Genomic DNA, 27036 nt, shown 5'->3' with positions numbered 1-27036 from the left:
ATTCTATAATCTTTTAATAGCCCAGCTAGAATACATTTTGGTATTAAGAAACAACTGAAGGTGGCTAATGAGAATACCTCTAATGTATCTGAAGCAGCAAATATTAAAGACAGTATCTGACAGTGACTAAAAGTTTCTCCTTTTTGTATCCGACAAAAAAATATATTGTACCCAACAGTTAGCAGATTGCAGATTGTCAAAAGTAAGACGTTAACTCATCTATATTTATTTACCAAATCAATGATATGATTTGGATCTAAAAATAACTTACGTAATGTAAGGCATAGATATATAGTTCTTATTTGTTCCAACTCCCTCTCTGTGTCTCTCTCTCTCATATTTCACACATTTTCTTTTCTGAGAGAGTGGAGTTGCCAAGATACCATAAAAGGTACTCCTTTTCTCGGGCTTTCCAGCTGTGAGTAGAGAGGGCATGGGAAATCTTTTGTGAACTCCTCAGCAGATGCTGCAGACAACCTTTGTGGTTCAGAGAGGTGTGGACAGTTTTAGCTAAGTTCAGAGAACTGAAGGTTGCTCTTATCTGTCTCAGTAAGTTTCAGGGATACTGAATGGCACTATTTAGAATTGTCTTTTTTGGGTGCTTTCAAGAATGCAAGTACCAGGGCACAGAATTGTCTTTTTTGGGTGCTTTCAAGAATGCAAGTACCAGGGCACAGCCTATTTTACAGTCCATGCCAATTTCACACGTATTCATTCTTGTTCTACTCATTTCTGAATTAACCTGCATTTTTTTATTAAAAAAACCCTACATAAAAAGTTAAATATGTAATATGCTATGTATTTTATCACAAAATGCATTTTTAATACGTTTTATCTCAACGTATACATTTCTGGATCCATTTTGTAATGTATTTGGGTACATCCTTTAAGCTGAAAAGTGCAAAGTCTAATGGATAAGTACATACCAATTCACACATTAGCCCAGGAGTTGTGGATCAGGTAAGTATACAATGGAATTGATAGAATTAAAACTCATCAAGCATCTCTATGCACACAACACACCATGGCTATGGTGACCCAGTTCCAGCTGACAATTGTTGTTTGCCTTCTTTGGTCTTTGTTGGAAGTGTATGAATGAGGCCAAGCCAAAGCATTTTGCTGCCTGTGCTGGAATAGGGAATGGTGCTGTCAGGATGCTGTCAGCAGCTCCTAGTTGGTTAGCCAGGAAAGTATAAAACAAGGAAAAGTTTCTAACAGCCCTTTTTTATTTCAATCTTTACAGAGAGGGGCTATAGAACCCTGCCTCTTGGATAATGGCATTGTCCTGAGTGAATCTCCACCGCCCGTCTCTCCCACTTCCTCATTCGTCATCATCACTTCCTCTACAGGTGCTGCTATGTGCCCTCTGTCTTTGAGCTCTTTGCTCTCCTACTTTTAAGGCTCACTGGGTTCTAGGAGAGTCTGGAATGTTTTCTAATGACAATGTGTCAGCTGGGTGTTGTCCCGGCTTTCCCGTGATTTCCTAAGTTTTCCCCTCATCTGCCTCTGAGCTGCTACCTCCTTCAACCCCCTGTTGTAAATCTGTACTATCTTCCTCCTCCCTGGAAGGGTCAGGCTGGGGAGGCGGTCTCCACCATTCCTCCTCTGCCCAGTCCCTGACAGGTGCATCTACCATTTGCCACCATCCCCAAGACAAGGTGCTTAGCATCTAGCAGCTGCAATAGCTTCCAGTCCATTTCTGAGCCTGGTTCAGGCTGCTGGTCTTATCCTCTGAAGACCTTTATGGCTTGGGATTAGGTCTGACATATAAGTTTGTTGTTTTGAGCTCCTGGACCTGGGGAGGTAATTTCAAGAGGCACAAAAAGTTTTCAAAAGGTTCCAGGGGGGCTAACGCTGGCGTTGGCAATGATTTGTTTTTTTATTTATTTATTTATTTATTTATTTATTTATTTATTTATTACTTTAATGTTGCCACTAACTATAGATGAGGCGCTCCTTTTGGAAGCTGCTGACTCAAAGCTACTGTTTCCACTCCCCCTTGGGAATGCCCCTGCAACAGTGTGCCATCACGAGGCAGCATTAATCCTAGGATCTGATGACTCTTTGGTATTCCCGTGGATAGAGAGAGTTTGTTCAGTGGTCTTGGGAAGCACCTGCTTCTAGATCTCTAAATGAGACGCATTGTCCGCACATCAAGTTATGCCAAAATGCCAAGGGAACACAAAATGACTTTACTCATCCTAACGGGAACCAAAATGTTCGCATTACATAGCACCGCTAAGTCAAGACAAATGTGATATTGTAGGTAGCAATCACTAACCACAAATCATAGGGATGGTGACATTTACCTAAGGGGAGAAATGGAGATGGGAGATTTTGCTGTTACACATGAATAAAGACGAGCCTGTTAATGACAGTGATGTTGATGAAAAGTGAGCTGCAGGGAGCTGTTCACCAGAAAATTTAAGGTCAGGTAAAGAAAACCTAATAGTCTCTTTTAAAACTGCTGTCAAGGCAGCATTCCCCACACTTAGTTCCTGTTCATATGGAACGCGGTAGGGGGAAGGAGCAGAGGGAGACTTCATAAAATTTTGTACTGGCTTTCTCGTTTGGAAACAATGGATGGAAGGCACAACCCTTATCTGTTCAGTCTGTATCTGTAACTGAACATTCCCTTCATAAATAACATGAGTCCTGAAGCTCTTTCAGGGGTTGTTGGCCTGAAGTGAATGCTTGGGTGGACCAGTGTCATAGCAGTAGGCTCCCCCTGCCCAATTCATGATAAGTGTAGAGAATCTTGCTGCATATGCTTTGATGGATCTGGCCACCATGACAATCACAAATCAGCCCACTAAAATAGCATCCTGTGCGTGTCCCTGTATCACAGGGCTCACTAGTGTGACACCCATGAATTTAATGATACCCTAGAAGCCTTTCCAGGGTGCCTGTAAGGCCTCTGAGCCCCCAACCTCACTGCCCCTTTGGTCATAAGGTGCTAAGGGTTATTACCTTTTTCTCACTTTAGAAATACGCAGAGTTGAAAAAGGAAGTTGAAAGAGTGACACTCTTTCCCACTTCCTCTCTCAGCTCTACATGCTTTTCAAGATGCAGATGAATTCTACTGGACATTTATCAGGATCAACTGGAAACATGAAGTGCGCTCATTTCTGAAGATAAGCTTCAGAGGGCCAGCTTGTTTGCCCACCCAGACGATAAATTGGTTTTGGGACAACAGAGACAATGCCTTTTCCGTGGTTGCTCTCCAGTTAGGGAACCCCTTCCAAGTGAATTGGTTCCCTATAATACAGGCCATCAAATGGGCCTTGGAAACATGCTTGGTTGGTGTGGACTTCCTCTAAAGGTTTTTGTAGCTGCAGGGCTTTTCTTTGCTTGCTTGTTTTTTGTACAATTGCTGAGGGCTTTTAATACATTTTTTATGAGGTTTTATTGACCCATGCTTTTAAGATGTTGTGTTTCTAACTGCTGTGTTTCTAATAAAGTTATTTGAAACTTGTGCTCAAAAACCCGCTTGTGGGTTTCCCACAGGCATCTGGTTGGCCACGATGAGAACAGGATGGTGATCTAGTTGGGCCATCAACCTGATCCAACAGGTTCTTCTTATGTTCCTATGAAATTTGAATACAGTGGTACCTCAGGTTACATACGCTTCAGGTTACATACTGTCAGGGGTTCAGGAGCAGAGGCACAGGGAAGAGAGGAGATGGAGAGTGAAGGGGAAGAATCCGAGGGGAGCGTAGGAGATGACAGTGGCCCGAGGGATTCCATGAGCCTCTCCAGCGAATCGGAAGATTCACAGAAGGGGGCGCCAGTGGCCAGGGGTAGGGGGTTCCCAAGGGGAACGCCCCAGGAGCAAGGGGGCAGCAGGGACTCCCAGAGCAGTAGTTGGAAATCAGGACCAGCTTCCCCACCAGAGCAGAGTGGGGGGGGAAGAGTCCCAAGTATCGGGACCAGTGCATTCCCCACCAGGGAGAGAAGACGAGGCAGGGCTGACCACGCCTCCATCGGAGAGTCGGACAACGGAGGGGAGGTCAGATCCGGCCAGTATCCCGGAAGAGGGAAGCAGTGACAGAGCTAGTGTAACGGTTAGGAGGAAGGTCACTGGGTTGGCGCGAGAGGCAAGTTCAAATGTACAGGAGCGTGGGACAGCAGAGAATGAGGATTGGGAACCGGGTCCTAAAGCCCACCGGAGGCAGGGGGAGGAGCTAAGCGACTCAGCGTCGGAAGAGTCCAGAAAGGGCAATGCCCCAGCGGGCAGGAGGACCCAGAGGAGGAGAGAGCAGCGGAAAAGGTGGAGCAGGGCTAGGATCTTAAACTGGTGTCAGAGGGGAGGAGACTCAGACAGGACTTCGCCGATCTAGGATTTAAGACGTAGGGCTGCGCGCTGCGGCTTTGAAATGGAAACTGAACTTCAATAAAGACTTTTGTACATTACGACAGCCTAGCATTGGTCCTCTGTGAGCTGGGACCTAGAGGCAGCTCTGACACATACGCTTCAGGTTACAGACTCCGCTAACCCAGAAATAGTGCTTCAGGTTAAGAACTTTGCTTCAGGATGAGAACAGAAATCGTGCTCTGGCGGAGCAGTGGCAGCAGGAGGCCCCATTAGCTAAAGTGCTGCTAAAGGATAGGAACAGTTTCAGGTTAAGAACGGACCTCCGTAACGAATTAAGTACTTAACCCGAGGTACCACTGTACATGTTATATTTTAAGTATGCTCTGAAAGATGATATTTAAAATACTTAATTCATTAAGTAAGGAACCTTTACTGAAGTTCTCTTACACTGAGTAGATCCACTGGTCCATGTATTATCTTTAATTATGATCCCTGACATATATAAAAGGAATAACAAGGGTATTTGGGGGGGGGGGAGTAGTAGCAGAGAATAGAAAATTATACTTTTTTAGATAATTCCAGCATTAATATTCCATACTTCTTTAGCAGAAGATAGTTGCATAAAAGTATTAACATTGCATTTTTACGTCTTTAAGAAAGAGCCAGTTTAAAATTCAACTCTGAATTTTCTACATGACATGGCTTTTGCATGGCCAGTGTTTGCCAGTGGCATCTCAGAAACTGTCAGATATGTGGTATACAAGGCTGAGGTTAAATATACTTAATGACTCATACTGCAGAGTTTTGTCTGCTTTCCTCACTAGAAGGAAACTATCTGCACACTGAGCTCACAACTTTCCAACTGATCCATTTAGCAAATGCTGATATTCATGTATTGAACACTATGTGCATTGGCTGCAATCCTGTGCCCACTTGAACTCAATGTCTAGAGGGCTTCAGTAGAAAGGATAGGAGGGGAAGGGAGGGAAAGAGAGGAAAAAATGGAAGGAAGAGAATATCTTAGAGTCTATAAATAGTCCCGCTTTATCACTACCCTAAGGAGTCTCAAAGTGGCTAACCATCTCCTTTACCTTCCTCCCTCACAACAAACACTCTGTGAGGTGAGTGAGGCTGAGAGACTTCAAGAAGTGTGACTGGCCCAAGGTCACCCAGCAGCTGCAGGTGGAGGAGCGGGGAATCGAACCAGGTTCACCAGATTATGAGTCTACCGCTCTTAACCACTACACCACACCTGGTGTAGGGGAGGGGAGGAGATAGGGACAGGTCAACAGAGAATGTTCATCAGCATTGCCAAACTATAATTCCCAGGATTCTTTGGAGAGATTCAACCCTATATAAGTTTGAAGATATGCCCCTATTGGCTAGAGATCAACAGGTCTTCTAAATAAAATATCATCAACCATTGTATCTTCCTGTAGAAGGATAAGGAAATAGAATCACATTTCTTCTATGTCCCCACAAACATATGATTACCCATGCTCTTGGAAATGCTAAGATGCTAAAAAAAAAAAGGTGGGGAGGGAGAAGGAAAAAATAAAACTCAGATACCAGTTCTTAAACTTACGAAGTTCTTATAATTATCATCTTAAAGGGAAATTGTTCTGGGAGAAGAGGAGCCGATGGCAGCCAGTCTCTTAACATAAGAGAAGAATGCAGCACTGCTTCCCATCTCTCCCTTAGCTACAGCCTGGTGGAATTTGCATTTCATATTAACATTCTGAATATCCTTAGTGGTATTTCTGTATTGAATAGTTAAATGGGTGAAGGTGGATCCATGCTTAGGAGAGAAATTGAGGGAGGCACGAGGATGGATGATACAGTGAAAAGGAAAGAAAACTCTTCATCTTTTATGAACTGAAAGGAAGAGGAACAGCTGGAGGAGAAACAGAGATGTGGATGAACTAAATGTTGTACAGCTAATCTGCTCACGAGTAATCATGAGTAATTAAGAAGGGCTTTGAGAAATGAGTTTCTCGTTAAGTAGTTTGGGACAATGGAGCATCTCCTGTGTTTTATTAATCAGCCAAGCTGCTGATTAGAACCTTCACTTCTCATTTGAAAATAATTATAAAGTAGTAAACAACACTAGTAGGTGACCTTTGAAAACTCAAAGTATCCTTCTTCTAAAATAATTTTGGAAAGGACATGAGCACCTCTAAGCAGTTTTTCAGAACCATGTGGACATGTAAAAGGGAAACGGCTCATTCCCTCAACACTCAATTTAGTCAACCATGACAGCTTCAGAAGAATAGTCATTTTGGTCCATAGAAGCAAAAGAACATAAGGAAACCAACATAAGGAATTTTGTGACCTGTTTTCATAGGCTCACATGCATTATTTGTCTCCATCATGAACCTGGGGTATATGGGGTGTTGGTGGAGGAACACACCGCGCTCCTTCTCAGGTAGTTTGTCCAACTTTGGTCCCTACCCTGCACTCAGCTCTCACTTGTGGCTCCTGGAAGCTGGGGGAAGTGAGGGGCAAATGGGGCTTGTCAACCTGGGAAGGTAGGCCATCTAGGAGAAGATAAGCTCTGATCCTAAATCTCTGCTGCCTTGCACCTTGGGAGAAGCAAAGGCTAAGGAGCAAACCCTGCACAAATCTAGAGTAGAGTCCCTAATAATTATTATTAGGGCTGGGTGATGTCTTGTACACCTCCTTCCAGCAACTTCTGTGGCCAAGCTGGCACCAAACATATTGCTCTGCTTTCCTTTGGACCACAACAGTGAGGCTGGGGGGCACGTTCTTGTCATCTTCAATCTGCACCTCCAGGCCCAAATAACAGCACAAAAGCAGGCATAGACATGCCCATAGTCAAGGAGCTTTAGGGTAACCACAGATTATTTTCTTCTGTAAAAGGTGGCTTTGCGTGACACAATACTCTGATATTTTAGAATAATGATTGCAAGCTGCTTCACAGTCCTTTACAGTCCAATTTTATGCATGATTTAGATACATGGCTGGAGAGCTCTGCTGAAAAATTCAAAGAAGTGTGGACTTGGAAGAACATACTGTTTTGGAAAGTTGGGTAGATTCGCTTTCAAATGTGAACTGTATTTAATTTCTCCCCTCTCCCTAATCCCTGAGCTGGTGGATACCTTCCCCCTCTCCACAGTGCTTTTTATCTGCCCGGATCTTCCCAGCTTTGGTGGCCTGATAGGTTTCTTGGCTTGCTTTTTCACCGCAGCCACTGTAGATTCATGATGACAGGTAGGTAAATGTCAGTTTACGTGGAAGAAATAAATTCAGCAGGTTATGTGTGAAACAGTTCACCAGGGAAACGAAAGCTTTGTTATATTTCTAATTACTAATGGCAGAGGAGATTGTACTGACATTTCTGGCATTTTAAAAAAAGAAATCATAAGACACAAAGGTGATTTAAAATCCTTGAAAGCCCCTCTGTTTTTACCACTTCTGTACAGCAACTTGCAAGTAATCAAAACCAGGGGTCACAGTTCATTTCCTTTCAAGCACACCTCTGTTGTTTTTCAGTACCTGCTGAAGACCTTCAACAAACCTTTTAAGTGGAGTTCCCCTCGTCTCCCCCCTATCTATGTATAGGATTTGAAATTGTTTTTACCTTTGAAATGGTCTTTATATATAAAATTGTTTTGTATATGTTTGGATTGCTGGTGTGTTATTGCTAAATCACTTTGAGATGTTTCCTAGGAAAGGATCCTTAAATGGAACAAAATAAACTAACAAATAAATAATTTGCCAGGAGGGTCAGTATCATCAATCCTTTGAATATGGAACTTGGGTGGTCTGGTGCCTCTCAGTTTGGCAGTAAAAAGGTAGGCAGCCAAAAACAAGTAGTTTCTGGATGCTCATGGTACTCCTCAGATAGGCTAAGAAGAAGAAGAAGAAGAAGAAAATTAAAAGATAAAAGTGTCCTTAAAAGGGGGGGGGTGCAACAAGGATCCATATCCAGAAGTCCTGTGAAATTCTGAAGGTTTCTGTGGAAGATACAAAACAGCAGGTACTGATGCCCATTTGGACTTGTAAGATGGAAGACCAGGAGGTCAACAGCAGGTGGAGCCAGAACTAATGACAGGCAGAGCCATCTAACTCTAGTTTTGTCCCCATCCTCTTCCCTGCTGAGTTCTACAAGGGGAAACATGGAAGAGGAAGCTGCTACAGGCAGTGCCATTCTCTTGATGATAGTAAGAAAGAAGTCATGCAGGTGGGGTTGACTGAGGGCAGAGTGGACCAGCTTCCACTCAAATGGAAGGAAAATGGTTGTGAAGGGGGATTGGGCCATTTAAGGTCTTAACAGCTTATAGTCCTGGATGTGAGGCTAAAAAGAAGGGGGAAAGGGCTCTCTCTGAACTCTGTGGGGAGATTTCAGGTGGGAGGAAAAGGGGGGAAATGAAATCCTTCACCTTTTCCCATCTCCAGAGGCCCCCCCCCACAGAGAGAGACAGAGAGAGAGAGAACATATAACAATAAAACAATTAGCATGGTACAGCTCCCACAGTTTCAGGAGGAAGGAAAGATGCCCTTGTTCTTTCTCTTTCCCATCCAAATGTCTTTAAAGTATGTGACATCTTTGGCAACCTCAGTGTCAAACAGAGTGATTTGAGAATCACAGCTTCCCTTTGATGACTTACTAAAGTGCCAGGAGTGAAGAGTAAATGGCAGCCATTAAATATCTTGCCCAAATATTGATGTCTTACATAATTGGAAAGCAAATATGAATACATCACAGGCTCATGGTTTATCAGAGCCCTAAAGTAAATGGTTTTAAAACCTTGTTTCCACAGTATTTTAATACATTGGGGGGGGCTGTATACACAAACACAAACACAAAACAACAATGGTTGACAACAAAGGAACGAAACATACAAAGTAAGACGTAAATATATTCATGAATATATTGAGTGTCATATCAGTAACTGCAGGACCAGACTGCATGTCTTACAGTTCATGATGTTGTTGCTGTTGTTTTCTTTTGAAACTGTTGTTCTTGTTTGGATATTGAAAGAAAAACAGAGGTTTTTCAGAGGATATAAGATGTTATTCTATGAGATAGTTCCAGGAAATTCCACTTGACTGGATCACAGCAGCCCTGTCATCTCACCTCACAATACAGCATCTGGTATATATAAAATATGATCCTAAAAGTCAGGAATCTTCTAGAGCTGCATTTATCCTGCAGACAGAAGCAGAAATTGCATGCTCTCCCTGTATGCTTAGAAGCACCTCAAGATGCTCAAGAGACCCCTTTGATCAGGGTTTCTAGAAAAAGGGGTGCCATAAATCACCCTTGTTCTCTTAGAATGGCAATGGCACCCACCTGAGAGGTGCTGAAACTGAGTTCAGCTGAGTTCCAGCTGAAACCCCCCCTGCTTTTTCACCCTGAGGGCCACAATCCGAAAAGGGCAGCCTGCTGAGAGCTGCAGGCCAATGATGGACAGAGTGAGAGGCAAAACTATACTTCTGTAAGACATCCCAGCCAAACAAAAACCAAAGGTTTCCATACACACAGCGGCAGGTGGGCCAGAGTTTACTCACTTGAGGCCTAATGGCTGAACAGAGTTCTGGATGAGCACACTCAGGTCTTGAGCCTGAGGTTCCCCAATCTTTATTTAGTCTTCCCAATCATTGCAGATAAAGGCACATATTGTTAACATTTACTGAAAGCAATAGAAGGCAGTATATGCAAATCATTTAATTCTTCTGTTGTATTCAGTGAGCTAACAGTTTCTACCTACAAGTGGAAGCAGAAACAGAGAAGTTGTTGGGTTTCCTCCAAGTTACCTCAAAATTTCTTCACAAAACACTGCTGCATTATGCTTGACAAATACTTTGCCTTTTCAGAATCCAGCAAATATGAGGCTAGCTTATTTTGAATACAAACGTCTTTTGGATGACTCAGGTTTCCAAAATGAGGTATTTCTGAAGTGTGCAGAAAATGCTTTAGATATGCATGCAGTTGCTAAGGCAATAGGAGGGTCAGGTGTTTGCATGTAGCTGCTCATGGGCTTCAAGGCATTGTTTAAACTTAATCTTGGCCAAGTTTCAAAGCTATGCAGCGCTGAGATGCATGACCAGCATCAACAGGCAGCATAGTCAGGCACCAGCTGGGGGTCCACTGCTAAGCAGAAGCCTTTGAAACAAACACCGATGCTTCTCCTGTTTCCCAGGTATTCCCTTTCCACCCTCCTTTCTTCCTTTGACTTGCCAGAGTTGACAGGGTGGGTCTGAGTCTGTCACCCAGAAGTGGTCCTTGCCACAGCCCTGGTGAGGCCCCCTTGCTCTCCAGCTTCCCACCGCAGTGGGCTGCTGGTGTTTCCCAAGAGGAGAGGGGTGAGGGGAAGGGAACTGTGAGGAGCAGCAAGAGCATGAGATTGGCTTTGCCATGATGCACAGTGCTAAGCTCCCCATCCTTCACCCCTACTGTCTCCCTATCAGTGAGCACCAGTTAGAAACCAGGCTTCCTATATTTCTGCTCCAGCTTTCTGGAATTCCAATTGGCACCCAACTATATCCAAACAAATACAATAAATAAATCTCATTGATCTCGGGAACATGAAATTTGATTGTGACATCTTAAGAGGTGTCTAGATGTATAGAGAAGAGACAAAGAAACAAAGAACTTCCCAGGGTTTTGTGTGTGTGTATTTTTCTTAGTTTTCTTTGGTAGGTCTCCTTCTTGACAATGGGAGAGAGACTCTCAGATCTTAAGGAGGTGGGGTGTCCCGTGAATGCATAATGTACATAGAGTCTGTAAGCTACTGATCTGAATGTTTCACAAATTTGAGGGTGTGGTAAATAAGATATCCAAAACCATGTATTGATTTACAAGATAAACCCTAGATTTCTAAGGCTTCGGTGGAATTTTTATTGCAAACTCATCCTAGCAATAAGTTGTACAACAGCGAAGGAAGAGGGGAATGTGTTGCTGCCCAAGACCAAGCAAATTCAGTATCACATTTTTTCTTCAATGATATTTGTATGTGCATTGTGAATGCCTGTCATATATGATATCTCTGCCTATATGACACCCATTCACTTTAAATCTGCATTCTGAGAGGGAACATTAGATGCGTTTGACCAAAAGAACTGCTGCATTTGAACTTGCTATTCTCATAGCAAAATCAGACCAATTTAAGAGGTGGGGAATTCATTGCATGTCACTTTCTGCCAATCATCAAGTATATTTGCCCTTATTTTCTCATTCTGCCAACCCACGTTTCTAAATTGCAAGTTTATGCTGAGATTCATCTCTTTTAACATTAGCTTCCTTCAGTCCCATGGTAGCACTTTGACTTTTTTGAAACAAGAAAAAAGAAACAAGATAGTAATAGCTGGAGGCAATGTTTCACAGCCAATAGTTGAACTAGCTAGGATATGAAGGCATTTGCCATCTAGTAATGGTCTGTGCTGCTAATTTGGAATTAGCACAACTTTTATATAATTTCTAAATGAGTTACAATTTATCCACAGTAGCAGGTGGCAGAGTGGTGGTGCTCACCTGACCTATGGCAACTGAGTTACAGCTGGCAGCTGGTTGGCACTGTGCAAATACACCAGCAAGAGCACCAATGGTGCTCCTGCTTTTTTCACAGAACTCACCGTCCTGCTCCCTTGCCCTTCCAGCTCTACCTCCCAGTAAGCAGCAGTGATCCATCTGCCAGGAGGTCAGTTAAGTGATGATGCCCCACAACTCTCATTCCATTCCATTCAGCACGCACAGAATCTGCATTCAGTGAGTTCCACTCAAAACAAGGCGGTGACACTGTTAGCAAACAAATTTCCAATTGCAAGAGTGAAGGACAGCTCTTGGAACCCTGAAAGCTAACATTCAGGCCAAGTTACACAGCTGTTGTGTGCATGGCTAGCCACTCTTTTACTAAAGTCCCTTTAGATTACCCTCTTGAACATGGTGTCATTTGTTGCTAGCTTGAGCAAAGTAGTTGCATGAGGTGTGGTGGTGCACACACAACTGAATGCACTGGGTTTTAGCAGACTGCACAGATTTGGCCTTTGCATCGGCATATTTAAACCCAGAGTTCTATGTGCTCCATCACTCCCCATGCAGACACTTCAGTTCATCAAAGCCATGCCTTCCTGTCATTGAGAGCAAGTAACTACCAAGCCCAGGAGGGGCAGATCTCAGGGACCAAAGCCCAGATAATTCTTCACAGTGATTGCATCTTGGTGTTTGATTGTTCAGTTCACTTTAAACAAGCCTGCAGAGGCATGCCAGGCTGCAGTTATGAGGAATGGTTTGTATGACAGGTTCATTGTTCTCTGTGGGCTTAATAAAAAGTGACCATCCATCCTCACAGTTACTGTTTGAACTGCCCATCCTCACCTTCTGCGGAAGCATGTCAAACAAAAATATCACTGTGCAGGCATGGCCACAATCCATATAACAGAACCATAATCATAACACTGGGTACCATATGTTATAAATCTAGAGCAGCATTCCGCTTCATATAGGCACATAAAACTTTTATTGGGCCTCATGATTTTCCACACAGACATTACAACATTTTAGGATTTTGTTCAAGTGGAGCTGCTTTTTTCTGCCCCTCCCCTCGGTTCTTTTGTAGTCATTAGCAAAATAAACACTTGTGATAATGTGTGTGCGCATGCACGCGCACACGCGCACACACGTATACATATATGTATACACACATTCTCCAGCTTTATTCTATATAAAAAATACATTCTATAAAAAGATGAAGGACTCCAAAGGCCAAAGGAGAAAAGAATTATTAATTTGTCATGTGATTGGACCAAGTTAAAGTCTATCATCTGGTAAGCAGCAAGTGGTCTGGGTCATCCCATGATGGGGAAATGGGTTCAAATTGTGGTACATCCCAACTTTGAGATGTTGCAGCCGACCAGCTAGCACGATCAATAAACCACTTTATTCCAAGTAAAGGGACGGTCAGTCAGAAAAGTTGCAACTCCCAGGTTGTGCATTAAGTTCTCTATGGGATTGCAGGAGAATATTGTATTACAGGAGCATACACTATTTCTGTTGTCTTAACATTTCATAAAGGAGCTGGACAGGCACCTGATGTGGTCATCTTTCAAAGCCAAGCCATAAATAAAGCTTGATGGGTGCACTGTAACTAACAAGTTTTCTTGACAGCAAGCAACCTAGAGAAATCCATCATAGTGAGATAAGTGCACGCACTTATTTTCACAAGGTGCAACATGAAAGGGAATCTAATAAAACTGGGCTGGCTTAAAAACAAGTCCCTGTACACCTGCATTTACAAGCCCAACTTTAAAAAAAATAAATAAATACCAGGAGTCCAAGAAGGAATTGTAGGAGGTAAGAGGTGTATTTTCACAACATTGTTCATATGTTTCAGTGAAACGGATATTTAAAGGAGAGAAAGGATTGATAACTCTTTATACTGCTTTGGTAGCTGTGCCCAAACCATACCACCCAAATACATTTCGCTGTGAGACTTGGACTGTTTCACTCACCTTTGGCAGACTTGCTCTGCAGATGTTCAAGAACATCACATAGGTCTTGCAGAGACACAGAGTAGCTCCAGAAAGTATTCTGCAGAAGAGATTCGAGCACATGCCAGGAAATTTAGGGCTGCACAATTAAAGTGAATCAAAGCACTCTGTCACCCTAGTGAAACAAATCCACATTTTGAATGGACTTTTTGTGGTTAGGAAATCGACGTGGGAAAGAACTGAGAAGTGTGGAATGAACAAATGGTTAACAGGATGATGTATAAATACCACACAAGCAAATCAGGGTGAATGCTCATTGTTGTAGAACCATCCCATAAACAAATCAGAACAAATGCTCAATAGTCAAACCACAATGTAAGCTTTGTGCAAGCAAATCAATGCAAATGCTGTAGAAGCAGCTCATCTGGAAGAGCCTTTGGTACCTATACACAAAACATGCCATCCAAATATCTTTCACTGTTTGACTTTCAGTGCCTCCAAACTGTCACTGTTTGCAGGAAGGATTCAAGGGTAAACTAGAACTTTATATTTGCCCATTTACAGTGGATTAAAAGGCTGTATCATGCTAGCAAAGGGATGGAAGGTTCTCTCCAGTTCCCAGTCTTAAATCTGGGGTTCATTCCAACTTTCTTTCGTATAGCTTTTCAGCTCTGTGTCTGAGCAGGTGTGCGTATGTTTGTCCTGGCACTTTCCATGGGAAAATCCGTGTTTTTCCACTCCATCAGTTCAAACGACATTTGCTGTTTTTGTGGATTCAGTGGTAAAATGCACTGGGCCAAAAAACAAACAAAAATAATGCTTGGGCATGAAGCTTTAAAGCACTGACTTGTGCCTGGAAAGCACACTGCAAAAGGAAGTCTGGATGAGCCCTTTGCTCTTCAGACTTCTGCAGCAATGGGGCGTTCTCTTTTTCTTTCTTTTTTTTAAATGCTCGTGAAAATTCACTAGCATTTTAATGTGAATTTTGCCCAATAAATACATTTTGTATGCAGTGGCTGGAGCTGATGTGAGTTGTAGTTCAAATCATCTGGAGGGAAGAAGGTTGGAAACAGCTGAGCTAGATGAACAAGTCCAAAAGAATTCCAAAAAAGCTGATGGTGGCCCGTGTGCAAAAAAAAACTGTAATAGTCAACCCAACCAAAGAAGAATGGCAGCTTAAGTTGACAGAATACATACAACTTGCAGACTTAACATATAGAATAAGAGAACAAGAAGAGCATACGTTTAAAGAAGATTGGGAAATGTTTATATAATATATGGGAAATAATTGTGTACAGCTGAAAACGCTGGCAGCATTAAGATAAATTCAACAGTGTAAATAAGTTTTGATGGATGCAATAATAGAATACTGATTGATATAGTCTTTGTAAAATATGCAGGGATTTATGATATATAAAATGAACCATGGAAAGAGAAGAAGGGAAGTCACTGATATCTTAAGGATGTAAAATAAGTATTTTAAATTGTAAAACAGAAAACATAATTAAAATTATATAATAAAAAACCCTATAATAGTCAAAAGTGTAAGCTACCTAATTCATTTAACATTTGATAGCTTTGATATTAAGTGGAGAGCACTTTTGATTTAATTGATTTCAACATTTTGTTTAAAATGGTAATGTGAGTAGCTTTGTTGCAAAATTAAAGGTATCGTTTATTTTATTCAGCATTGCAAAACATAAGCAAAATGAACAAAGAAATGCAGTATTTAGCAGCTGGAAATGTAAATGTTTGAATTGTCCAGTTAAGTGTTCTACATGTGGGTGTGTGTATGCACACCCACAACTGCGTGTGCACACACAAACAGCTCTGTATTGCTTTTGCCTTTGAAAACGCTGGTGAAATTCAGAATGACTCCAACTATGCAGGTGACTGCAGTACATTAAGAAAATACATTTTCCACACTGTAGTTTCTATAGCAGTCACAACTAAGTGAACCATTAAAACTGATCCAGTTCACTGAACCAAATAAGAAGAACCTAAAATTAGAAAAAGTAAGCCTGAAGCTATTGGCTTAAAAAAAAATACTCTTGATCTTTGCTGTTGATGATTAGCCAAAAAATTATTTTTAAAAAAGCCTCCTCCTGAATTCTTTTCTATCATTTGAAGCTTCTTTCAAAGCACACAGATTTCTATGACTTTCTTCAAGGCATAATTATGAAAGGAAGTATATTTGTTTATTTCTTATGACTGATAGTCTCTCCATATTAGCAATGAATAAATTAAGTCCATTGGTTAGTGACAATTGCCTTGCCGACACTGAAAACAACATCAGATTAAATGATGGAATGAGAGCAAATGAGGTATCTCCTCTTATTATGATCACTACCGATCAAGCCTCTTCTCATCCAGCTTGAAAAGGTCCTTGTCATTCTAGGTTTGGGTAGCTGAAATATCCTCATTCCGAAAAGGAAAAAGATGGTCTTTCTTCCTCAAACCATGATTAGGGCTAGAAGACTTATGTGCAAACCCCACCTCGAGTCCTGTTTCCTTCACAGAAGTGAATGTGGAAGCTCTTTAGCAGGCTTCTTCAAACATGGCCCTCCAGATGTTTTTTGGCCTACAACTCCCATGATCCCTAGCTAGCAGGACCAGTGGTCAGGGATGATGGGAATTGTAGTCTCAAAACATCTGGAGGGCCGAGTTTGAGGAAGCCTGCTCTTTAGTATCTTCTGAGTGCATAGATTGGGGTACATTTTTAATAATAATAGTAATAGTAATAGTAATTATTATTATTATTATTATTATTATTATTATTATTATTATTTTATTATTTGTACCCCAACCATCTGACTGTGTTTCCCCAACTACTCTGGATGGCTTCCAGCATATATAAAAACATAATAAAACATTAAACATTAAAAACTTCCCCGAATAGCCCTTGCATGCTTGTTACCCCCACGCGTAAAATGAGACAGATTTATGAAACAAGATGTAAAGTGGTGGTTTGAAGGGATCCGTATGTGTGTTGGTTTTAGGTGAAATGTATGACTATGGATTGTGGCACTGTTGAGTGTTGGCTTCACTGCTATGCTACAAATTCCTTGACTCTTTTCTTTTTATGCAGATCATACCTGATATGATGACAAGGTGCCCTTGTCATCCAAAATATTAATAGTAATCCTAGCAATAAGCAACCCTGAATTCAATTTATTTCATTATTTTACAACTATGTTTGGTCAGCATGCAGTACCCCTGTAGTCTAGTACTCTAAAGACCGTCTCTGTGAATAATTTCTTCCCCCTCCAAAAGAGTTTTATATAGCCCAAATTGCAGTTTTCTTCACAAATTACACTTGAGCAAATAAGAGCACTTTTCAGTCCTTTGCCACCGGCAGACTCAAGGTAACAAGTCTGGCCTCTTTCCAAGGTAGAAGAGACCTTGATGACATTGGAGATGGAATGGGGACATTCCAGTTTATGGGGGTGGGGTGGACATGTTACACAAAATATTTTTTTTTAGAAAAGGCAGAAGGCAAAAATAGATCTTATATTATTTGTGCCATTTAATACATTTGAGTGATTTAATATTTTGCAGATGTCAGGGCAGGTAAAAATGCTCCAGGTATCTTTGGTCAAGAGCAACTGCAAGCACATTTCCTGACGTATATCACTCATAGTCATCAAAAACAAAATAATTCAGCATCCGCATGAGATATTTGGTTTGGGTTAAGAAAAAATGGCTTTGAATTGATTAATGATCATTTGACTGCATGGCAAATTATGGATTTTTTAAAAATTAATTTGTTTGTCACAGTATCCAATCCTTTCTCTAAAAGTGAGTGCCTAGATTCCTAGAGAAGAGTGACAATCGACGGAGAAGAAAATGGCTAGAGAAATCTATATCTTCCATAGACTGTAAGAAAAGCTATGCTTTAGACCATGGGTAGGCAAACTAAGGCATGTTTTTACATGAGTAGAATGTGCCCTTTTATTTAAAATGCATCTCTGGGTTATTTGTGGGGCATAGGAATTCATCCCCTGCCAAAAAAAAAAAAAATAGTCTGGCCCCCCACAAGGTCTAAGGGACAGTGGACTGGCCCCCTGATGAAAAAGTTTGCTGACCCCTGCTTTAGACCACCTACACCTGGGGAAAGTGTTATTCCATTGGGATAACAAAGGCTGTGTACACCCTACTTTTAAAGCACATTCAAAGCACATGGATCTCCTCCAAAGAATCATGGGAACTGTACTTTTTAATGGGTGCTGGGGGGAAGCCATGTGTTTAAACATATAGTGTGCATGCAGCCAATGCCAGATTTTCTGAGCTCTGGGGGTGGGGTGGGGGGAAGCTGAGGGAAAAGATGAGAGGGGGGACATTTTGTTCATACAGATGTGCTAGAAACAATGACTGAGCAAAGCATGGCTATTCCACAATAATGAATCATCCAGTGACCTCTCATTGCATGGTTTTATGTGGACTACAGTTAAAGTTAGGCAATCTAGAAACCTTTGGGATTCCCTAATTTAGTCAATTAAACCAGATCTAGTCCACTTCTTTTGGTCAGTGTGGCAAGATCCACCTCTCCATGTAGTCTAAGTCAGCATAAGGGTAGAGTGAAGTAAAGCACCTTTCCTTGTTTCTTCTCAGTACAGGAAGTCCTCAGGCAGTCTAATATGGACTCCTATGTCCTGTGGCTTTATTACTGAGCACTTCATGGTATTCATAAAGTACTGACAGTATCATGCTGACTCTTTCTTATCCTGGCCCCGTGTACCTGAGTAGAATTGCAATGCTTCCATACAGTGCAAATAGCCAGCATGGGAGAAGTGCAATTAGGAACTGGACTTCGTCAGAGAGCAAAGGATTAAGCACTCTTTGCCTCCCCTTGATCTGGATCAGGCACCCCTGTGCCTACATGTTGTTTACTCTCAAATAAGAATTCATATAATTATTAATGGCATCTAGTTTGGCCCACAAAGTGTTGTGTGACAAGCTAGTGAGCCACTAACAAACACGGGCCAAAAGATCTAGCTTTGTTCCCTTAGAAGCTAATGGTCAATATTGAGAATTACACTCCATAACAGAAAAAGGAGACGATATATATCTTGCTGACACTTGTGGGAGGTTTGCCGATTGTTGCTATGGATGCAGGATTTTATACCTATGATTCTGTTTTTTATTTATTGCAATGCACTGAGAATAATGCTATATTTTCTTTCCACATAAATCTATGTGATTCTGCCTTGGGGCAGAATATCACTCTGGGGAACTGATTTGGATAGAAGAAATGGGCACATGGGGGTATAGAATCATAGAAACATAGAATTGTAGAGTTGGAAGGGATCCTGAGAGTCATCTAGTCCAACCCCTTGCAATGCAGGAGTTTCAACTATATCATACATGACAGATGGGCATCTAGTCTCTGCTTAAAAACCTCCAAGGAAAGAGAGTCCACTACCTCTTGTGGGAGTCTGTTCCATTCTCAAACAGCTCTTACTGTCACAAAGTTCTTTCTGATGTTTAGTTGGGATCTTTTTTCTTGTTACTTGAATCTATTGGTTTGGGTTTTAACCTCCAGAGCAGGAGAAACCAAGCTTGCTCCATCCTCCATGTGGCAGCCCTTTAGCTATTTGAAGATGGCTATCGTATCTCCCCTCAGTCTCTTCTTCTCCATGCTAAACATAAGCAACTTCCTCAGCTATTCATCATAAGACTTGGTTTCCAGACCCTTGGTTGCCCTCCTCTGTCCATGTTCTAGTTTGTCAATATCCTTCTTAAACTGTGGTGCCCAGAACTGGACACAGTACTCCACATGTGGTCTGACCAAGGCAGAAAAGAGGGTGACTATTTTCTTTCAAGATGTCCAAGGGATGTTTGTCCTTTCTTTTATTCTACAAATAACCTCTCTGGTGGCCTGCACTCTGTAGCCTTCTGGAGTGCCCACTCTAATAAGAAAGCCCAGCCAAGCATATTACGTGGCAAGTCCCCTCCCCCGTGTGAAATGAAGACACTGGACACATTATTTAAGGTTAATGGGCATAAAAGGCCACAGCTTTATTGATTACAGAATTGAAAGGTATTGGCCTTAGGCACTCGCTCCTATCGACTACCCGGCATGGAGACCGGGAAGGGTTATCCACAAGCCGTGGGAGTCCTGTTGAAGTACGTCAACTAGGATCCCACGGGTGTCACTGCTCAGGGGCGTGCCGGAGGCCCTTACCTCCCTAGGTTTCGGACAAGGCAACGCCCCCCGGAGTCCTCTACCGGACTACCCTTTTCATTGGGGGAAGGTGATGGCGCTTCCTTTCCCCCATTCATTTGCATAACAATTAACCCCTGCCAATGCCTAACCGCCAATACCGCGGAAGTTGTGGCGTTCGCTACGAGGTAGGCAAAAAAACCAAAAGGCTAGAAGTGCGCCAAATTGGAAAAATTCCTACCAGGCCCCTTGCGGCGACCAACCGGAGTCCATAGCAAGGTCATAGCTAGCTAAGCCTAAAGGGTGGGTGGGATGGGAAAACCGCTCAGCTGGAAAGGGGAAAGAGGGCCGGGCATGCCTGGCCTTAAATAGGCTAGGCCCTGCCTCCCCAGCCCGCCGATTGGCGGGCAGGGTCGAAGGCACGCCCAGGGATTCCCTGTTCTCGCGGGGGGCAAAAGGCCAGCCCCCGCATGTGTGGGAGGGGGTAGCCCACAAACCCCTCTCCTCCCAAGCTCGGAAATGGCTTTGTGGGGCTCCCAGAAAGGGAAGGTTGCAGAAGACCCAGAGATGGTTGTACAATGAAAGGGGGCACTCACTCAATCCTAAACACCCCTCACCTCCCTCATAATTAAGGAACATTTTTTAAAATGTTCAAACAAAATTATAAAATAAGTTCTCTAGAATCCTGAGAAAGAGACCAGGAGGGCAGCCTTTTCCTTATGAGCAATGATTCTCTAAAACCGTGAGGGCAAAATTCAGCACAGCACAAAATATTACAGCGTCAAAATAATCCAGCTAGTGCAGCATCTGGAAGTTTAAGTGACAGGATGGCTAAGTGCCCTCCTGCCCTCAGTGCCTCTAGGGAAGGAATTTTTTTTCAGTCAGAAATGCAGATCCTTAAGGCTTCACATTCAACAATAAGGTGACTCAGAACAACTTCCAGGTGTTCATACATTCCTTATAAGGTGGGTGGTTTTATGGGATGGAGGGCAGGGGAGCAGGGAATAGGAAGATATGCTATGAAGGTGTTGCAAATATATATTTAGAAGAGCTCACAACAAATGCCAAGTACAGCTGTACTGGAGACCAAATCACATCATGCATTTAAAACTGGAGTGGCTTCGTAACATTTTGCTCACTTACAATTAGGCAGTAACTTGTTTGAGATGGCGCTGAATGAATGAAAAAACAGAGGAAGGGGAGTGGGATGAAACTCAGGAGGTTGTTGCTGCTTATTATGAATGTGTTCCGAAACCAAAATGAAGGGCAGCCCATTTCTTGCTATTTCTGCCCTCAGGTCCTGATGGTCCTTTTTCCTAAACCCTAATGGAGGAAGTGAGACCCTTCTGGGTGCGGTTGGTCCCTCCCCCTTGTCTGTTTGTGTTCTGCTGCCATTTCTTTGTGAAAGTCTTATCATATACTGACAGTGTCCATTGCTGTCTTTAAACCTCCTGACTCTACTTATACACATGTCTTACTGCGTGTTGATATGAAAATAAGGCCCACTGCCTTCATTAGGACTTACTACTTACTCTCCAGCAGTAGCAGCTGGTGATGTAGGACTGAGGGTTATGAGAGGTAACCTGCTCAACCCTACCTCACTAGCTACCACTGTTCCCTAGTTAGTGTGCACAGCATTGTGGCTGTAGAGTTATTCTAGATACTATGCCGAATGTAGTGGTGGACAGACAATAAAGTTCTCAACTTCAGTCTGCTGCAAAGGTGGTGATATTTCTGAATATATAAAACACAAACTCCTTCATTTGGCGTTTCTTTTGGCGTTTCTGTCAGGACTCACTTGTTTTCATGTTCCTCAAGAGTATTGAAAAGTGTTTTCTAATTTCAGTGGATTTTCTGCAAAAATTGTAAACACACACCTGTCCAATCTTTTCAGTTCTTCTCAGCACTGTTTCTCTTCATCATATTTCCCCTCATAGTCCTCAGCCACACTGCCCTTGAATCTGAGTGGCTGTGGCGGCCAAAGTGATTTTGATAATGATGTCATGATGTTACGTCTGAAGTAATGATGTCATGAACACCCTGTGGGTTATCGCAGCCAATCACACTTGAGGAGACTAAAGAAAATGGCACTGAGGAGAACAGATCAAAGGGGTCACCATACAGTAACAAAACAATGTGAATGTTGGGGATGTGTATGCAGGGCCGTCTTACCCATAGGGGCTAGGGGTGTGGGGCACCCGGGCACTGGGCTCTCAGGGGCTCCAGGCCAACAGTCTGGGGCCCGAGAGTTGAGTCTGGGCAAGAGCCCACCCATCATTCGGAGTGCCATGGTGGGCTCTTCTGCTGCACCACGAGTTTGGAGCGGCTGAGCCAGCGAGACTCTGAGGCGGGTGGCTGGCTCCATTCTCCTGCACTCCTGGGACTGGGCAACCTGGGTGGGGCACCAGGTGGATCTTTGCACCCCGGCACTGCATATGCTTAATATAGCCCTGTGTGTATGTATTCTGGCCATCTGTTTGACTGGATCAAATGTAGTACTTTTCAAAGGGAATAATAGCAAAATTAGAGAACATTCAGTGCAGTTCTAGATTATGTGACAGTTTGCAGTGCTTAGTAAACACAGAAGACAAAGGCTCTCTGTGCAAGCCCACATCCTCTGTAGATGTTTTCTGTCTTCATCTCATGCAGATCTGTCATTCCTCATTACAAGATGCCATGATTTTTATTTCCCGTTTCCTTTGTCTTGTAGGTTTCTTATGTAAAAGCTATTGACATCTGGATGGCTGTGTGTCTTCTCTTTGTGTTTGCTGCCTTGCTCGAATACGCAGCAGTGAATTTTGTGTCAAGGCAACATAAGGAATTTCTCAGGCTTCGGAGAAGGCAGAGAAGGCAAAACAAGGTACAAGACTCTATCCTCCATATAATCATGGTTTTCCCCAAAAAATAATTGTTTGCACTCTTCTGATTTCCTCCCTTTAGCACGCAAGACACAAAATATATTTCTTTATCTCCTCAAAATTTTAGTCAGTGAAAGGAGCTAAGAATATAAAACAAGAGTTCGTTGTGTTTCTATCAATTCCTGAACTGAAAACAAAAGGTTTTTCATATTTGCAAAACAAGTCCAAGTATGTCTTTCTGTAAAGAAATATTCAATATTGAAAGGGCAAACCCATGATATTTTGCAAATTTCAGGCTTGCTGTGAATATTCATGTCACTTTTAATTTGAATGTCTTCCAGGCACCAGTCTTCATTTCATTCTTTTTAGCATTGTTGTCTTTAGATTCTGCTTTAGCTGCCAATCCATCAACCAGTATTTGCATTGTAGTAGCTAAAGTGCCTTTATTATGTTGAACTGGAATTTTAGAAGTAATTTATCGCTTGGAGTCCTGACAATAGCTACTCATTCAAAGTTGATTTTCTCTTGACCTCCATATGATATTTACCACCCATCTTTCTCAACAAACAACAACAACAACAACAACAACAACAACAACACATACACCATACTAATCACATTATTTCAGCTACTATTTGCTTTAGTTTGACTTTCATAGCCAATTCCAATCGATATCCTTCTCAATTGCTTTACATTGTTCACCAGGATGCTCTTCAATAACTGTGCCATTCTTACTTTTCTTTTTGTTTTCCTTTGTTTCGTTTCATATATCATTGCACCATTTCCATTCTTGCTGCTGCTCTCTGTTCTGACCAATCTGGGAACAGGCACAGACTGTGGCTATTGGGAATGAAAGCGTCGAGTCGGTACGGCGTATGAATGGCTTGCGGATGAAAGAGTCACCAGCACACGGGATAATGAATCAGATCTGCAATCCAAGTTTGAGGGTAAAGAGAGAGAGAGAGAGAGAGAGAGAGAGAGAGAGAGAGGTTGTATGAAAATGATGTCATAAATTGGCAACTGCCAATATTTATGGCATCGTAAGTAGTAGAACTCTTATGTCAAACAGAACAGTTCTGACCATATGTAGATCTTGGTATGTTTCGACTTCTTGTACTCTGTCTTTCTGCTGCTTTCCCATTACATCTTTCATGGCAGTCCTGCTGCTTCTTTCACCATGGATTAGCACATACATGGGTAAGCTTACTTCTGCTATTATTTACAATGCACTTATACTGCTGAACTTTGAAGTTGTGACTCAGAGCCAATCTCCATGTGGCACTGATGCCATGAGTGCAACATGTGTGTCTTGTTATTTCAGTGTAAACAGAAACCTCAGTAGTAGTAGAACGGACAGGACTGGGCCCAGACAAGGGAAGGGGATTTGACTCTTCCCCTCATCCTGTGACCTTATTAAGCCCCATCACCTGCTATTATTCCCCAGAAGCAAAGCCTCCATCTATGCCAATGGAGGCTTTCCTCTTAGGGACAATACCAGCTGTGGGTAGGGCAATTTTCATCAGGATCATGGTATGGGGAGGCACGTTATCCTGCCGTGTGCCATGACAGACTCTCCAAAGTGTCCCTATTCTCCAGAAGCTGTTTCTATTTAGAGAAGCTGTCCCGGTTTCTGATTTGATTCCAGAATGTCCCTTTTTTCCTTAGGACATCCCTATTTTCATTGGATAAATGTTGGAGGGCATGGAGTTATCCAACCCACAAGCTGTCTGATCCTGTATAGGGAAGGATTTTTTTTTTAATGCTTATTGTTTTATTATGTTTTTATATATGTTGGAAGCTGCCCAGAGTGGCTGGGGCAACCTAGTAAGCTGTGAGAGGTGTAAATAATAAAATTATCATTATGGACTGGGATGTCCCTAGTTTCATTGGAGGGTATGCCATGATCCTGCTTGCTCCTCTCCTTGCCATGGCTGCTAATTACACTGGACAACTCAGACATGCTCACTGCAATTAGTGTCGTGTTTCGTTTGGCAAACAAGAAAGCGGGGTCACCTGTGAAGAATGCTATTGTGACAAGTATCCTACCTCTCATCAAAATGCATTTTCAGAACCCAGTTGTGTGAACAGAACAGAAACAACCCTACCTGCACGTTTAGGACATCATATTTAAAATGTTGCTGATAGTTGCTGAGCAGCTTTAGACAAACGCATGGCCTAGTCTCAAAACAGAAGAGCTCTGTTGAATCAGATCAAAGGCCCAACTTTTTGGAGTAGCCAAGCAGATACCTCCAGGAATCTTACAAGTAGAGTTTGAAGGCAACAGCGCCTCCCACAGCGCTGCCACACAGTGTTCAGTGAACAAGGAGCCCCTGAGCAAGGAAATTTCAAAAAGCCCAGTTATTAAATAGTAGCCTTTGATACTCTGATCTTCCATGACTTTCTGTAATCCCCTTTGAAAGCTATCTATGCTTGTAGCCATCATTGGCACATCTTGTGGCAGTGATACCCATAAAATAATTGGACATTTTGTAAAGAAGCACTTTCTCTTGTACTGCCAATTAGTTTCATCAGATTAGCTTGCATTCTCGTGTTATGCAATATGTGTGGGGGGGGGACCCTCTACCCACTGTCTCCACTTAGTTGTGCTATTTCACATTTATAATACTATTGCAACCTTCCATGTACAGAATCTGTTCCAATCCCTTCATCATTTTTGTCGCCCTTTTGTGCATCTTCTCCAGTTCTACAATTTCCTTCATGAGCTAGAGCAACCAAAACTGTATCTAGCATCACTGTCACATCCAGAATATTTAATTTGTATTGGGAATTTGCATGAAGAAATGCTGTCTCATTTATGAGGACAAAAATCACTTTGAAATCATATATATTCTCCAACCCTACTACTTAGAAGTTTATTTAGAAGAACATTCTCAACCATAGGAAGAGAAGAAAGAATACTGTGCTGAACTGAGGGAAGCAGATTAGCTTTGAGGAAGGCCATGGTCTAGAGATAAATCACATGATTTGCATGCAAAAGGCCCTCAATACAATTCCTCATATCTCCAGTTTCTTTAAAAAAAATAAAGACTTCTTAAAAAAATAAATCCAGGTATACCAACACTCTTATAATAAAAATGAACTTTCTTGAACTTCCCCCTACTTCTGGATTTTTTTACATCTCTGCCAAGGCTGGTGCTAAGTAACAAGAATAATTTTTGAAACTAGGGTAATTTTGCATTATAAGGGAAGTATCTGCCTTTGTGATCAAAGCAAAAAGCACTGTGCATGCTGCAAAGTCTTTATTCTGTTGTCCCTGAATAATTCAAGAAGCTATTGTCTCATGTGGCAAGTCAAGCAGGATATTTCCCAAAAGGCTGGCAACAGCAAAAGCCGACCTCTGTATTAGGGTTGACAATGCTGATTCTGTTGTTAGCACTGATGTTACATTAATACTGGTGGGATCAAGAAAACTGGAGCTCAGGGGGACGTGTTAATTGATTTGCATATTTATGCCGCAATAACCTGAGCAGATGCACCTGCAGACAGAACAAGGTGCTTCAATCTACATCTACTGTACATCAATACCCAGAAGTCCAGTTACTTCCTCTATATTATAAAGATGACCCTGTGATTTGCTTCCCCCCGCCCCAGCAGACCAGTCTAAAAGAAGTATCTTGCCCCCTAGAAACAGCTGTACAACTGGAATGATCTGGTGTATCTTGCTACTCTGAATATCATTAGTCATGCATCAGCCAAAATATAGGGAGGAATGGGATCCTGGATTTAGGATTCTTTGGGGGCATGACCCTTACCATAATGGAAAACAGGGAGCATGCTTAAAATGTGGGCCTTCAAGCCACTCTCTCTAGCCTTTGAGATTCTCCCTGGACCATGCTATCTCTGTAGACCACACTTCTCACTGACTGTTCTGTGCCCCCTTCAAATGCTTTTGCTTGGCTGGAATGCATTATTGCCCTGTGCTAATGCCTCTTGCTTGCCTAACTGAATGAAGGAGAGGGGATGAGTGTGCAGACTAAATTCTTTCAGGGCTGACTTCAGTCTCGTCTGTTGCTCCACATACTTTTGCTTCTGGACACCCCCCTTTATTTGCATCTGACCCTCCCCCGCTTCCCCAGAAGGTCGACCAAATGAATACTTTTTGAGGGCTAGAAAAGGTTCCATAGCCTCCAACGTTTCTCTGATGAGAATAGGGACGTCCTAAAGAAAAGCAGGGCATTCTGGGATCCAATAAAAAACTGGGACGGCTTCTGTAAATCCAGGACCCT

At 42.3% G+C, this 27036-nt stretch overlaps 1 protein-coding gene across 13 annotated transcripts in view; it reads left to right on the top strand.

Moving 5' to 3' along the window:
- The window catches only part of GLRA2 (glycine receptor alpha 2), a 115414-nt gene that overhangs the window by 70446 nt on the left and 17932 nt on the right, over positions 1 to 27036 (top strand). For 9 of the 13 annotated variants that reach the window (XM_079972792.1, XM_079972796.1, XM_079972788.1 and 6 more), the window contains 2 exons: positions 22642 to 22791; positions 23617 to 23736. The exons of 1 other annotated variant lie outside the window; for it this stretch is intronic. In XM_079972792.1, coding sequence (XP_079828918.1) covers positions 22642 to 22791; positions 23617 to 23736 — 270 coding nt within the window. The remainder of the gene's footprint in view (positions 1 to 22641; positions 22792 to 23616; positions 23737 to 27036) is intronic. 3 more of the 13 variants (XM_079972793.1, XM_079972798.1, XM_079972797.1) reach the window with 1 other exon arrangement.

The sequence above is a fragment of the Podarcis cretensis genome (assembly GCF_951804945.1).
Source record: "Podarcis cretensis genome assembly, chromosome: 4".
NCBI classification, from domain to species: Eukaryota; Metazoa; Chordata; class Lepidosauria; order Squamata; family Lacertidae; genus Podarcis; species Podarcis cretensis.
The sequence above is the reverse complement of the archived record's forward strand: the minus strand, read 5'-3'. Positions and strand labels throughout refer to the sequence as shown.